General features: G+C 49.7%; 1 protein-coding gene across 1 annotated transcript in view; it reads left to right on the forward strand.

The window, feature by feature from the left end:
* Positions 1–255: 255 nt before the first annotated feature.
* DMXL2 (Dmx like 2) overlaps positions 256–15,145 on the forward strand; it is a 184,600-nt gene continuing 169,710 nt past the window's right edge. Inside the window, 1 exon segment of the mRNA XM_044279637.1 lies at positions 256–652. Coding sequence (XP_044135572.1) covers positions 566–652 — 87 coding nt within the window. The 5' untranslated portion in view covers positions 256–565.

Genomic DNA, 15,145 nt, shown 5'->3' on the forward strand with positions numbered 1-15,145 from the left:
GGGCGAAAAATAGGGTCCTCAAACCAGCCATTGTCTGAAGCAGAGAGAAGATACCAGGACCACAGAGAGGAGAAGCGTGGGGGGGGGGGGGGGCGCCAAAATGTAGTTTCGCTTGTCTTGGCAAAAATCCTTGCACCGGCCCTGGGGAGGAGAGACATGGAGAAGATACAGGGAGGGGAGGGGAGGGGAGGGGAGGACAGGGACGCAGCGGGAGGGGACACAGGCAGAGCCGCAGGAGGTGACAGGAGAGCGGCGGGCACATGTGCGCGGTCCCGCGTCCGCTCCGGTGAACCCGCCTTCAGTGGACGCGCCTTCTCCCTGCCCATCAGCCGGGATCCCCGCTCTCCTCCTCACACCGCCGGGCCAACACGGGAGCAGCATCCGGGAAGGAAGAGACGCGCTCACCCTCCTGGGTCATGGAGAAGGGCGGCCGCTGGCCAAACACCTGAGCGGGAGCGGCTGTCTCCAGCTGCCAGAATAAGACGCAGCTGAGGCCGGGAGCGGGGCCTCTGCGTTACATGGAGGGCGTCCATCACTGAAGAAGCAGCTCTCCGCACACCCCACCATGCATCTGCACCAAGTGCTCACCGGAGCCGTCAACCCCGGGGACAACTGCTACTCAGTGGGCAGCGTCAGTGACGTCCCCTTCACGGTAAGGGATTCCGGGGAGGACAGGCTGGTATGATGTGCGCTAGATGTGGCCTCGCCCGGGATTCCCCTGCTGTGCCCACCTTCTAATCCCCCCAATGCTGCAGGCCTGGGGTCTGGTTGTGCTCGGTCATGAGGAGGGGGAGGGCATGATGGTATCTGCAGTGTTGTGACGAGCTGCAGGTACTGGGACCAGCAGGCACTGGTATCCGGTACCAACCATCAGTACCCATAATGGTCAGGTCGAGGGGACCACAATGATTGTGCCTCCATCTCTGGTGCATTGTGCAGCATAGTGTATCAGATGTGTGCAGTATGTACCGAGCCGCCCAGATAGAGGGTCATCGCCCTGCGCTGACCGGGCAGTGACATCTGGAAGATGCCACGCACCACTATAAATGTGGAGGACGCATGTAACAAATCAGACCTCACCCCCCAGCTGAGAAGTTACAGCTCCTACTATTTTAGCTGTATGTTTAACTCTTTAGGCTACTAGGGCTATATGGCGACATCTCAGAGTAGCGGTCATCCCATAGAAATGAATGGGGTCGCAGCGCCATCCAACAGTTGGATGACCGCTTTGTTGCTATCTAGACCGCGACCAGAGTCGCCATATTGCTGTAGCATTATGTAGCCGATGGGCTGGAGATATGTGTGGCCGCCCATGACTTCTTCCTCCATCACTAACAACCCGAGGGAATGCGGCTTCTTGTCTTCAAGACACCTCTAAAAGGAAACAGCCTTCAGACGGACCCCTTGAATAAGAGCATTGACAGGGTGCTCATTGTGGGTTAAAAAAAAGGTACCTGGACAGTTATTGTAACGTTTGGTGTCCGGTGTTGGGGTCCGTGTGCGACGCGGCCTGGAGGTGCGGGTCTGTGTGGCTCCCTGATTATAGATAGTTATCCCTATGTCAGTTTACTGCTGCTGTGAGAGAAAGATGTCTGTTGGGCTGCGTTCACGTCTGCGCTGTCTGTTCCAGCGGAGGATAACAGATGCCACTGTGCACCGCTGGATCCCCATTCACTGTAGTGGGTTCCGACAGTAATCCGGCAACTTTCCGGTATATATGCAGACTTTCGGCTGGACAAAAATAGTGTGTAGCTGACAGCCGTCATGTATGCCAGAGACTGACCGGATCACAGTGCTGGAGTCCACAACACAGATGTGACCCTGGTCTTAGTATAAGGGTCCAGTCACACGTCCGTAGCGTATTGCGGATCTGCAATGCATCCGTCCGGCACCCCCATAGAAATGCCTATTCGTGTCCGCAATTGTGGGCAAGAATAGGACATGTTCTATATTTTTCCAGAGCCGTGGACCAGAAGATCGGCGGTGTGCTCCGGAAGTGCTGATGTGGAGAGCACATAGTGCATTCCGTCCCCATAGAGAATGAATGGGTCCGCACCCGTTCCGCAAATTGCGGAACGGATGCGGACCCATTATTACGGATGTGTGAATAGAGCCTAATAGTGGATTAGTAGATTTGGGATAACAGTATGATGGTTCTATTGTTCTCCTGATGGACCTAGATAAAGATGCCCACAGAGGAGCACCGCACTTATCAGTGGAATGTGTGATGCTCTTATTGAATCCATACCTTTCCCTCTCTGGCCCAGTGAATGGTCTGACTGATGGAATCAGGTGAGTCTGTTTGCTGTGATAAAGGCCTCTACACATGGTGGACCCCTCTGGTAAGGCCCTGATCACAGTTACATTTGAATTCCGGTGGCCTGATCCGGCTGGGGACCAGGCTACCGGAGCTCCCTGGATCCGGCATTGCCGTATACTACTGTGTACCGCTGGATCCCTCTTGTCTGTCTATAACGGTGCTGATCTGGCTGCTTTTCCGGCATGAAGGAGCGGCTGGACAAATGCTACTACTGTACGAGCGCTGCTTCTTCTCAGACAGTTAATTGGTGGGGGTTCCGGGAGTCGACCCCTCCGAATCTGATACTGGTGACCTCTCCTGAGGATAGGTCATCAATATAAATGAAGTGGACAACTCCTTTAAAGAGGACCTTTCATCGGTCCAAACGTTGTAAGATAATTATCCGGCTGTGTAGAGCGGTCCCCCTGGGATCTCACTGCACTTACTATTATTCTGGGGTGCCGCTGTGTCCCCTGCTATTTTCGCTGAATTAGTTATACTAGGCGGAGTCTGCCCTGTTTCTCCCTGGGCGTTCCTTCTCCCAGGCTGTAGCGCTGTCCAATCATAGCGCAGAGCTCACAGCCAGGGAGGTTTTTTCTTCCAGACTGTGAGCTCTGTGCAGCGATTGGACAGCGCTACAGCCTGGGAGAAGGAACGCCCAGGGAGAAACAGGGCAGACTCCGCCTAGTATAACCAATAGCGGGAGAACGGAGCGGCGCCCCGGAATAATAGTAAGTGCAGTGAGATCCCGGGGCGCCGCTCTACACAGCCTGAGAATTATCTTACAATGTTTGGACCGATGAAAGGTCCTCTTTAGGGCCCGATTTGCACCTTGCTGCCACCTAGCATCTGTTGTACATTTTTCAGACTATTGAAAAACCGCCACGGACACCACACACAGATAAAACGTGTAAACCCGGCCTAAGGCCTCTTTTACATGGGCGTGTGCGGATCCGCAATACACTGGTGCCGTTCCGTGGGCATTTACAGCAATGGGTCCGCAAATCCAGAGATGCGGAATGGTGCAGAACGGAACCCTACAGAAGCACTATGGAGTGCTTCCGTGGGGTTTCGTCCCATACTTCTGTTCCACAAAAAGATAGGACATGTTCTATCTTTTTGCGGAACGGCCGGATCGCGGACCCATTCAAGTTAATGGGTCCGCGATCGGTTGCTGCCCCACGGACTGTGCTCATGCATTGCGGCTCGTGCAATTTGTGGGCCGCAGCACGACCACGGGGCGCGCAAGCCCGTGTGAAAGAGGCCTAAGGCCAGTTTCACATGAGCGTTTTCAGTCCGGGATGCACGCACCGTGCGATATCTGCATTTCCTGGACAGAAAACTGCTCCTTTGACCTGAACTCGCTGCATTATAAAAGACTTGAGGCCCCTTCCACATGGGCGAGATTTCCGCGCGGGTGCAATGCGTGAGGTGAACATTGCACCCGCACTGAATCCGGACCCATTCATTTCTATGGGGCTGTGCACATGAGCAGTGATTTTCACGCATACCCTTTTGCGTTGCGTGAAAATCGCAGCATGCTCCTCTTTGTGCGTTTTCCATGCAACGCAGGCCCCCTAGAAGTGACTGGGGCTGCGTGAAAATCGCAAGCAAGTGCGGATGCAGTGCGATTTTTCACACACGGTTGCTAGGTGACGATCGGGATGGGGACCCGATCATTATTATTTTCACTTTATAACATGGTTATAAGGGAAAATAATAACATTCTTAATACAGAATGCATAGTACAATAGCGCTGGAGGGGTTAAAAAAAATATAAAAAAAATATAACTCGCCTTAATCCACTTGCTCGCGCAGCCCGGCATCTCTTCTGTCTTCATCTTTGCTGTGTGCAGGAAAAGGACCTGTGGTGACGTCACTGCAGTCATCACATGGTCCGTCACATGATCCATCACCATGGTGATGGATCATGTGATGGACCATGTGATGAGCGCAGAATTGCTATAATTTGCCCTTATAACCATATTATAAGGGAAAATAATAAAATCTACACAACACCTAACTCAAACCCAAACTTCTGTGAAGAAGTCCTGGTTCGGGTCTGGGTACCAAACATGCTGATTTTTCTCACACGCGTGCTAAACGCATTAAAATTTTTTGCACTCGTGCGGAAAAATCGCACGTTTTCCCGCGACACACCCGCCTCTTATCCGGGCCAAAAACATGACGCCCGTGTGAAAGAGGCCTTACTGTGAGCTCCTGACTGACCGTGTGTGCAGTACAGTAGACCTGCGGTCAGGCAAGGACTCGCAGCATCATACAGTAAGTAGTTATGGTGCTGCGAGTTCTGATTAGAGGAGCTGTGTTCAGCCCAGGAAATGCGGCCGTCGCATGAAGCGTGTTTCCCGGATCAGACACGCTCATGTTAAGGATGTCTAAGGCTGGGGCTACATCTAGACTTTATGTGGTGCTACAAATGTATTTTTACATTTACATTTTTACATTACACACAGCTGCAGCACACAAGATTGAATACAAACCAATATACTGCTTTGGAATGCAGCTGTAGCCTGATAAAATCAGTTACGCTGGGTTCACACCTGAGCGTTTTACAGCGCGTACGATCGCGCTGTAAAACGCCCGACGCTCAACCAAGTACAGGAGCTTTTTTTGGCGCGTTTGACGCGCGTTTGGGCCATAGACTCTTTGGACAACACTGCTGTCAATCACCCAAACGCGTGTCAAACACGCGTTCACTATTAAAAAAAAAAGCGCATAAAACGCGCATAGAAACGCGCGTTTGAGAAACGCCTAGGTGTGAACCCAGCGTTAGAGTCCCTGTCATCTCTCCTGACTTGCCTGTTTGAATAGCTTCATGCATTCCCCATGTAATAACAATTCTGGAACATCTATTCTTATGTCTGTATGTTGTACCATTCCTCTATTATTTCTGCTAGAAGTTATGAATGAATTGCTAGCAGTCTGCAGTAAGGGTACAGAGGGGAGGTACCCAGTTTGGGGGGATGTACCTGCACAGTCTGAAAATGGCAGCACTGATTAGATAGTCAGACTGTGCAGGGACATCCCCCCCCCCCCCAAAACTGGGTACCACCCCTCTGTACCCTTTCTAGTAGAAATAATAAAGGAATGGTACAATATAGAGCCATAAGAATAGATGCTGCAGAATTGTTGTTACATGGGGAATGCATGATGCTATTAAAACAGGCATGTCAGGAGTAGTGACAGGGACTCTTTAAGATCGATTAGTAGTGCTACAAAAAGTCTAGGTGTAGCCCCAGCCTATCGCCTCAAGCACACGTTCTTGGGAGGCCCATGCAAACAGCGGGTCCGCAATATATGGGCACCGGCCATGTGCGAACCGTATCACAGATGAGGACCTTGAGCGTCCTCAATCCAAAAGGTACGTTGCGGTGCAGAATGAAGGCACGGATCAAAAGCCTACGGTAACACTATGGAGTGCTTCCATGAGTTTTCTGTCCATGCCTCCGCGTTGCAAAAACGTAGTGCATGCACTACTTTTTTGCGGTACAGACCATTGGATGCTGATCGTTGACCCCATTCAAGTGAACACACAGTCTGTGCCCGTGCATTGCAGACTGCAATTTGCGGTTCGCAGCATGGGCATGGCTGGCACACGGTTGTGTGCATGATTCCTAAGGGCTGTATTAGGATAGGACTACACGGCGACACTGGTTGCGACCAGGATTGCAGAGTTGTCATCCCATAGAAATGAATGGAATCGCTGCGCCAGTGGCAAGAAATCTTGTCGGCGGCATCTTCACACGGGCAGATCATCGTTAACGAGTATTCCTAAGAAAGCTTGTTGGCCATGATCTGGCCGACCGATGGCCAATGTAATGCAGCCCTAAGTCCTTATTCACACTAGCAGTGTATGTGGAGTACGAATGAGACGCGGAGGACAAAAATTAGACACACTGACCAAACACGGACATCTTCACAGATGAACTACTGACCATCTTGTCATGGATGTCATCAGACATGTGAATGAGGTCTTATACTAGCATAGGGACTAAAGAGCCACCATCCCTCTATTCCTCTGTGTCGCCCATTCCACTTTATTTGTCTTGAGACATATGTGACTAAACTGTTGAACCCCTTTGATTAAAGGAATAGTTAACCCCTCAGGTGCTGCACCTGAGGGGTTAACTGCTGCTGATTGCATCTCCCTGTCAGGGGCAGGGTGACGGCAATGCGATTCTGCCGCCGGCACCTGCCCCCTGTATTGTGTGTTAAAGACAAACGTACAGTTGCAAGAAAAGGTATGTGAACCCTTTGGAATGATATGGATTTCTGCACAAATTGGTCATAAAATGTGATCTGATCTTCATCTAAGGCTACTTTCACACTTGCGTTCGGGGTTCAGCTTGTGAGTTCCGTTTGAAGGCTCTCGCAAGCGGCCCCGAACGGATCCGTACAGCCCCAATGCATTCTGAGTGGCCTGGCCGTGCGGAGCCAAATGGATCCGTCCAGACTTACAATGCAAGTCAATGGAGACGGATCCGTTTGACGTTGACACAATATGGTGCAATTGCAAACAGATCCGTCCCCCATTAACTTTCAATGTAAAGTCAAGAGTCCCTAATAATATACCATCGGATATGGGGATGGGGACGCTTCAAGTTAGAATATACTAAACTGTGTACATAACTGCCCCCTGCTGCCTGGCAGCACCCGATCTCTTACAGGGGGCTGTGATCCGCACAATTAACCCCTCAGGTGCTGCACCTGAGGGGTTTATTGTGCGGATCTCAGCCCCCTGATCGGGTGCTGCCAGGCAACAGGGGCCAGACCCCCCTCCCTCCCCAGTTTTAAATTCATTGGTGGCCAGTGCGGCCCCCCCCCTCCCTCCCCAGTATTAAATTCATTGGTGGCCAGTGCGGAATCCCCCCCGCCCCCTCCTCAATTAAAATCCCCCCCCCCCCCCTCAATCATTGGTGGCAGCGGAGAGTTCTGAAATTTAGAAGCATTATACTTACCTGTGTTGTCTGTGGCCGGCCGGTCGCTCCTCCTACTTGTAAGTGACAGGTCTGTGCTATAAGCAATGCACCGCACAGACTTTTCACTTACCAGTAAGAGAAGCGACTGGCCGGCCACAGACAGAGCAGGTAAGTATAATGCTTCTAAGATTCGGAGCTCTCCGCTGCCACCAATGATGGGGTGGAGGGGATTTTAATTGAGGAGGGGGGCCGCACTGGCCACCAATGAATTTAATACTGGGGAGGGAGGGAGGGGGGCCGCACTGGCCACCAATGAATATAATACTGGGGAGGGAGGGAGGGGGCCGCACTGGTCACCAATGAATTTAATGCTGGGGAGGGAGGGGGGTCTGGCCCCCTTCTGCCTGGCAGCACCTGATCTCTTACAGGGGGCTATGAAATGCACAATTAACCCCTCAGGTGCGGCATTGGCCAGCGCTACAGCATGGGAGAATGAGACGCCGGCAGGTTCCCCTGGGTGGAGCCTAACTATGAAGATACCGGATGCTATACCGGGAGAACGGAGCGGCGCCCAGGGATAACAGTAAGTGCAGGGAGATCCCTGGGTGCCGCTCTACATGCCTGTATAGTTAGTTTAGAAGTTTTATTCTAGTGAAGGGTCCTCTTTTAAGGCCATCTGTCCACCAGCTGAAGCTCAACAGAAGATGGGTGTTGCAACAAGACAACGACCCAAAGCATAGAAGTAAATCAACCACAGAATGGCTTAAACAGAAGAAAATACTCCTTCTGGAGTGGCCCAGTCAGAGTCCTGACCTCAACCAGATTGAGATGCTGTAGCATGACCGCAAGAAAGCGATTCTCACCAGACATCCCAAGAATATTGCTGAACTGAAACAGTTCTGTAAAGAGGAATGGTCAAGAATTACTCCTGACCGTTGTGCACGTCTGATCTGCAACTACAGGAAACGTTTGGTTGAAGTTATTGCTGCCAAAGGAGGTTCAACCAGTTATTAAATCCAAGGGTTCACATACTTTTTCCACCTGCACTGTGAATGTTTACATGGTGTGTTCAATAAAAACATGGTAACATTTAATTCTTTGTGTGTTATTAGTTTAAGCAGACTGTGATTGTCTATTGTTGTGTCTTAGAAGAAGATCAGATCACATTTTATGACCAATTTGTGCAGAAATCCATATCATTCCAAAGGGTTCACATACTTTTTCTTGCAACTGTATATGGTCCAGACTTTCAGTATTAGAGATGTCCCAGCACTTACTATTATTCCTAGGCACCGCTCAGTTCACCCGCAGTGCCCCATTACTGTCTCCTCTCCTGCTTCATATGCTAATTACTATCGGAGCAATGGGGAGGAGACATCAGCTTCTCTAGTGGGCGTTCCTTCTCCCTGCCTGTAGCGCTGTCCGATCGCAGCGCAGGGAGAAGGAACGCCCACTAGAGAAGCTGATGTCTCCTCCCCTTTGCTCTGATAGTAATAAGCATATGTAGCAGGAGAGGAGACAGTAATGGGGCACAACGGGCGAACGGAGCGGTGCCTAGGAATAATAGTAAGTGCTGGGACATCTTTGGGCGCCGCTCTGTGTAGGAAAAGTCCTATCATTGGTGGCGCAGTGCGCCCGACCCCCCCCCCCCCCCCCCCTCTCTCCGTTCAGTGGTGGCAGCAGCAGCACAGGGGGAGGGAGAGACTGCTTTCTTCTCCCCTGTGCTGCTCAGGGAACATGAGCGCGGTGAGAGCAGTGCTCTCATGTCCAAAGATACTGGACTGCGCAGCCCAGTATCGAGAAAATGGAAATCCTGGTATCGTATCGATACCAGGACAAAAGTATCGATTGGGTATCGAAATTTCGATACCCGCAACAACCCTACAGGCCCCACCGCTTTCTGCTAAGCCCCATCCCCTTGTCAAGCATGTTGGAAAAAAGTGTAGAAAACCTAGATGCTTCAAATTGCACCACCTTTTAGACAGAGTTTTGGCTCAGACATATTAGTAAATCTGGACCATTGTATGTTTGGTCTTGTAAAATGGGTGTTTTACGCTGTATAATACGCATTCAAAACACTACCGAACAGCTTCCCATTGATTTCAGTGGAAAATGCATGCCTAAGTTTACCTGGGCATGTATTTTTATGTTTTTAATAAATGACTTAGAAGTGGTGTGTTACTTCTTTGAAGTGTTTTTGAGGCTACCATCCCCAATCAAATCAGTGGAAAAGTACACGGAGGGGCTCTGCAGACATCGCGTTAAGCCACGCCCCTCCGGTCCAGTGACGTCACCGGGCATGGATCTTTCTACTGAATGGAGGCAGAATGAAGACAGAGCTACGAGGAGTTATGGGTGTAAATATGGGGGAGTAATATGCGCTGCTGGAGGCGGGATATGTATGAGGGGGGCGGATCGATAGGGGAGTGGACGATGTGCGGCAGGAGGGGGGCGGGTGCAGGGACGAGTTGAAAGACAGTAGAAACCAGGAGATGCCGCGCTGTGCTGGGACCCGCAGTGCAGTGCGGCAGGAAGTCATCACAGAAATAAACATCCATGTACACAATTTGTTGGGGACCATAGGAGCCATGCAGCAGGTTAAAAAATACCTAAAAACATTGGGGGAATCTTGACTCGGCTAGTAATAGTGAGTAAACTATATTTGAAAAAATAATTTCTATCCCGGACAACCCCTTTAAGGGTCTGATCTGAGGTCTGATGAAAAATATTTTTTTTCCTATTTTCCTCCTCTAAAACCTAGATGCGTCTTATGGTGCGGAAGATATGGTACATAATGGTCTATAATGGCAAATTTGCTTATATTCTAACATGCCCGATTTGATGGAGTGGGCTGGCCCTTGTACACATTAAGGGGTCATGCCTATGGACGTAAGGGCTCCGTGCCCGTATTGTTGACCGCAAACGGCGGTTCCACAATATACAGGCACTGGCCGTGTGCACTCTGTGCTGTGGATGTGGACCCATTGATTTGAATGGGTCCGCAATCCGCAAGATATGGCCAAAGATAGGACATGTTCTAACTTTTGAGGAGCAGAGACACGGATTTGAAGCCCACGGAAACACCATGAAGCGCTTCCGTTGACAGTACATATATAGATGTAAATAAGTCAGTGAAAATGATGTTTGATGTGGAAAAGCTTGGAAGCATTATTGTTCATGTTGTGGATGTGATACAAGGAGTCCATGCAAGTACAAATGTATAGATTATAGGGAAAAGATAAAGTTGTGCTGTAGATGGACAATGTATATTCTCTGTGCTGTCTGAGCGGGCGGTGAGTCATTGGTGAGTCAGGCAGCGTGTCCTTGAGTCTGTATGCGCGGCGTCAGATCACGTTGCGGAGCAGTACATATGTCTTATCTTCTAGCTGGCTACACGAGCTGCGCCATTGTTTTACCTGTTCTGCTGGATTATATGATGCCGTCACAGTATTTCACTATACACATCACAATGTACCTGCTCTTCTTTCAGTGGAATATGTCTATGTGTGGTATCATAATGTGGTTGGTTTCTTGGTCATCAGATCATGGTCACAGACGTTGTCCAGACGGAGACTGGGTAGGAAGGTGATGGCCAGATCTCAGTTGTCTGGTGCTAAAGCTGACCATTCCTTCTGTGAAATTTAAAGGGGTACGAGACCGCTGTTCTAGTGATCAGTGGGGGTCACAGCAGTAGGACCCCCATCAATCTATTGGTCCCCCATCCTGTGGTTAGGAGATACCTCTTTATTTCTTTTTCAGTGTTTATGCAATTGTTTGAGCTGATGTTTAGCACTTCTGATGCTCAAGTACTGAAATACCACATATTGGGGGAATTTAACAATGGAAATGTAAATTCATGAGGTGGGCGGAGCAGGTGCTTCACGTGAGTGAGTGACGTTACGCTGCCGTCCGCTCTGCCTGGCTGTTACAGGAGCGTCATTGTAAAAAGGTAAAATAAAGATGCAGACGTGATTAGTCCGACTTATAAGCATCGGGGCCGGGGCTGTTATGGGGAGGGGGGAGGATCTGTCTATGGCACTGCTATGGGGAGGGGGGTCTGTGTATAGCACTGCTATGGGGAGGGGGGAGGATCTGTCTATGGCACTGCTATGGGGAGGGGGGTCTGTGTATAGCACTGCTATGGGGAGGAGGGGGGGTCTGTGTATGGCACTGCTATGGGGAGGAGGGGGTGTCTGTGTATGGCACTGCTATGGGAAGGGGGATCTGTGCACTGTTATGAGGAAAGGGATCTGTGCACTGTTATGCCCATAACAGTGCACATATCCCCCTCTCCATAACAGCGCCACCCACAGATCCCCCTCTCCATAACTGCGCCACCCACAGATCCCTCTCCATAACAGCGCCATCCACAGATCCCCCTCTCCATAACTGCGCCACCCACAGATCCCCCTCTCCATAACTGCGCCGCCCACAGATCCCCCTCTCCATAACAGCGCCACCCACAGATCCCCCTCTCCATAACTGCGCCGCCCACAGATCCCCCTCTCCATAACTGCGCCGCCCACAGATCCCCCTCTCCATAACTGCGCCGCCCACAGATCCCCCTCTCCATAACTGCGCCGCCCACAGATCCCCCTCTCCATAACTGCGCCGCCCACAGATCCCCCTCTCCATAACAGCGCCGCCCACAGATCCCCCTCTCCATAACTGCGCCGCCCACAGATCCCCCTCTCCATAACTGCGCCGCCCACAGATCCCCCTCTCCATAACTGTGCCGCCCACAGATCCCCCTCTCCATAACTACGCCGCCCACAGATCCCCCTCTCCATAACTACGCCGCCCACAGATCCCCCTCTCCATAACTACGCCGCCCACAGATCCCCCTCTCCATAACTGCGCCGTCCACAGATCCCCCATAATAGTGTCGTCCACAGATCCCCCATAATAGTGTCGTCCACTGATCCCCCATAATAGTGTCGTCCACTGATCCCCCATAATAGTGTCGTCCACTGATCCCCCATAAGTGTCGTCCACAGATCCCCCATAATAGTGTCGTCCACAATTTGTTTTAATATGGCCTTTGAACATATTTTTTCAAGTAAGATCATATAAACCTCTTTGTTTTGTAATTTTGTCGTTTTTGCCGATTAATCGATTAATCGTAGAAATTAATCGGCAACTAATCGATTATTCAAATAATCGTTAGCTGCAGCCCTAGCAGCCTCTAGGTACTACTAGGGCGTTGCTTCAGCACCTAGAGGCTCGGTCTACGCACCCTTTGGCACGCCCAGGTTCAGTTGATTGACTTTCGAGTTCTCCTCAGTGTCCCGTAAATCCTGTGCCATCACTGTTAGTATTGGGCGCAGTGAGTGAAGGACGCGCTCCTGCTGCCGGCGTCCTCACTGCGCCGAAGGAAGGACGCCTGCAGCAGGAGCGCGTCCTTCACTCACTGCGCCTGCGCCCAATACTAACAGGGACGGCGCAAGCACAGGATTTACGGGACACTGATGAGAACTCGAAAGTCAATCAACTGAACCTGGGCGTGCCAAAGGGTGCGTAGACCGAGCCTCCTGGTGCTGAAGCAACGCCCTAATAGCACCTAGAGGCTCATTAGCATATTTTAGAAGTCTTTATTTTAAGAGAACGGCGGCAGACAGGGAGTTATAAAGCATACTATTATGTACTGCCCAGCTACATAACATTATTTCTCATGACAGAAACCCTTTAATGCTTTCTAAATGCTGTTAAGAACGGCTCAGACAAGATGGCCGCCCCCATTATCATGTTGAGGGAACAGAATAAATCAATCTACAATTAGAAAATAAAACAGATTCGAAAAAGGAGATGTGTCACTATCTGGTTTTAACTGGCAGAAAACATTTTTGGGTGACACATTTCCTTCAAGTGGTTTAGACGCTTTTATTTTGCTAATTGGGAAGATAGACATGGCTTAAGAGAGTCTAAAGACACACCAAATGTATCAACCAGGATCAGTCAGTGTGAAAAAAATGTGGTGTATTTTTAGATTGGATAGGTTAAAGGGGTTGTCTAAAGCACGGCTACCACTGGTGGATTGCAGGGTGGTCGTTACCATGGATACAAACAATGTATAATGTGTGAAACTAAAACTCCCAGTATGTATACTTGCCCTGAGCCTTTGCCCACCCCTGGCCACGTGATGTCACGTTCATTGGTCACATGGCGTAGGTGCCGTTCAGCCTCATAGAAGTGAAGGGGCCTGAGCTGCGATAACAAGCACAGCCGTTATTCAATGTATGGCCCTGTGCTTGGTAAGCTGAGAGGAGGCTGTGACGCTACTGCAAGCGTCGGTACCTTTTCAAACAGCTGATCAGGGGGGTCCTGGGTATCGGACCCCCACCCTCAAGCCTCTTTCACCGGGTACAATGCGTGAGATGCACCCACACTGAATTAGGACCCATTTATTTCTATAGGGGTGTGGGGGGTTTTCACAAATCACTTGTGCGTTGCGAGAAAATCAGAGCATGCTCTATATTGGGCATTTTTCAAGCAAGCAAGTGCGGATGCGGTGCGATTTTTCGTGCATGGTTGCTAGGTGACGATCGGGATAGGGACCCGATATTTATTATTTTCCCGTATAACATGGTTATAAGAGAAAATAATAGCATTCGTAATACAGAATGCTAAGTAAATGAGGGATGGAGGGGTTAAATTCTTTTTATTTTTATTAAATTCGCCTCATCCACTTGTTCGCGAAGCCCGGCTCGTCTTCATTCTTCTTTGAGGGCCTGGGAGGAAAGGACTTTTGGTGACGTCACTGCACTCATCACATGGTCCATCACCATGGTGATGGACCATGTGATGAGCGCAGTGATGTCCCTAAAGGTCCTTTTCATCCCAGGTCATGAAAGAAGAGAAGCCGGGCTGCGCGAACAAATGGATGAGGTGAGTTGAATTAATTTATTTTTTTTAACCCCTCCATCCCTATTTTACTAAGCATTCTGTATTAAGAATGCAATTATTTTCCCTTTATAACCATGTTATAAGGGAAAATAAAATCTACACAACACCTAACCCAAACCCGAACTTCTGTAAAGACGTTCGGGTCTGGGTACCAAACATGCCGATTTTTCTCACGCGCGTGCAAAGCGCATTAAACCGCTTTGCAACCGCGCAGAAAAATCATGCATTTTCCCGCGACGTACCCGCATCCTATCCGGTCCTCACACGCGACGACCGCGTGAAAGAGGCCTTAGAGAAATATGCTAAAATCTTTCAGATTAGGCGAAGCATGGTGTGGCAGGCGCATCACTATAAAGTGCCTTTTTCGTGGCATTAGAAGAATTCTGATATCTGTGACTTTAGTCTAACCAGACTGTCTGTTACTCTGCAATTCCTCTAGCGTCGTTCTATGGAAACAGTGTGTTTAAAGAGCACACCAAATGCTTGAAATAACTTATTTATTAACGTAAACTTTTCTTCATATAGAACACTGCCGCCTCCGCAGCAGATAGTCCATGTACATAACATGTGTTGAAAATATATCACAGAACGGCAATATGCATTGTCATTCAACATAAAATGGTGGATATGTTTCTCTCTTGAGTATCTGTACTCTGTTATTTAAGCACTTTATGATCTCTTTGAGAGGTATATCGGAGGTCTAACTAGTAGTTGACTTGCTGAATTTGGTTGCAATATGCAGTTAGCAGTAACTATTTGCAGATTGGTTGAGTATGATCTGGTATGGTTATATGCAATTTGGATTGCAATATGGAATTTGAATTGTGAACATTGTAGTTTGCAATTGGTGGAACTGTAAGTAAACACACATAACAGGTTCAGTATACAGTTTGTAGGAGAGTCCCCGGAATAATAATGGACGGACGATACGTGCCACCAGAGGTCCTGGCCTCGGTGGAGTAAGAACCGGATCATTGCGGTTACAGCGGCGAATGCTGCTGGC

The sequence above is a fragment of the Bufo gargarizans genome, chromosome 2 (assembly GCF_014858855.1).
Source record: "Bufo gargarizans isolate SCDJY-AF-19 chromosome 2, ASM1485885v1, whole genome shotgun sequence".
Taxonomy (NCBI): Eukaryota; Metazoa; Chordata; class Amphibia; order Anura; family Bufonidae; genus Bufo; species Bufo gargarizans.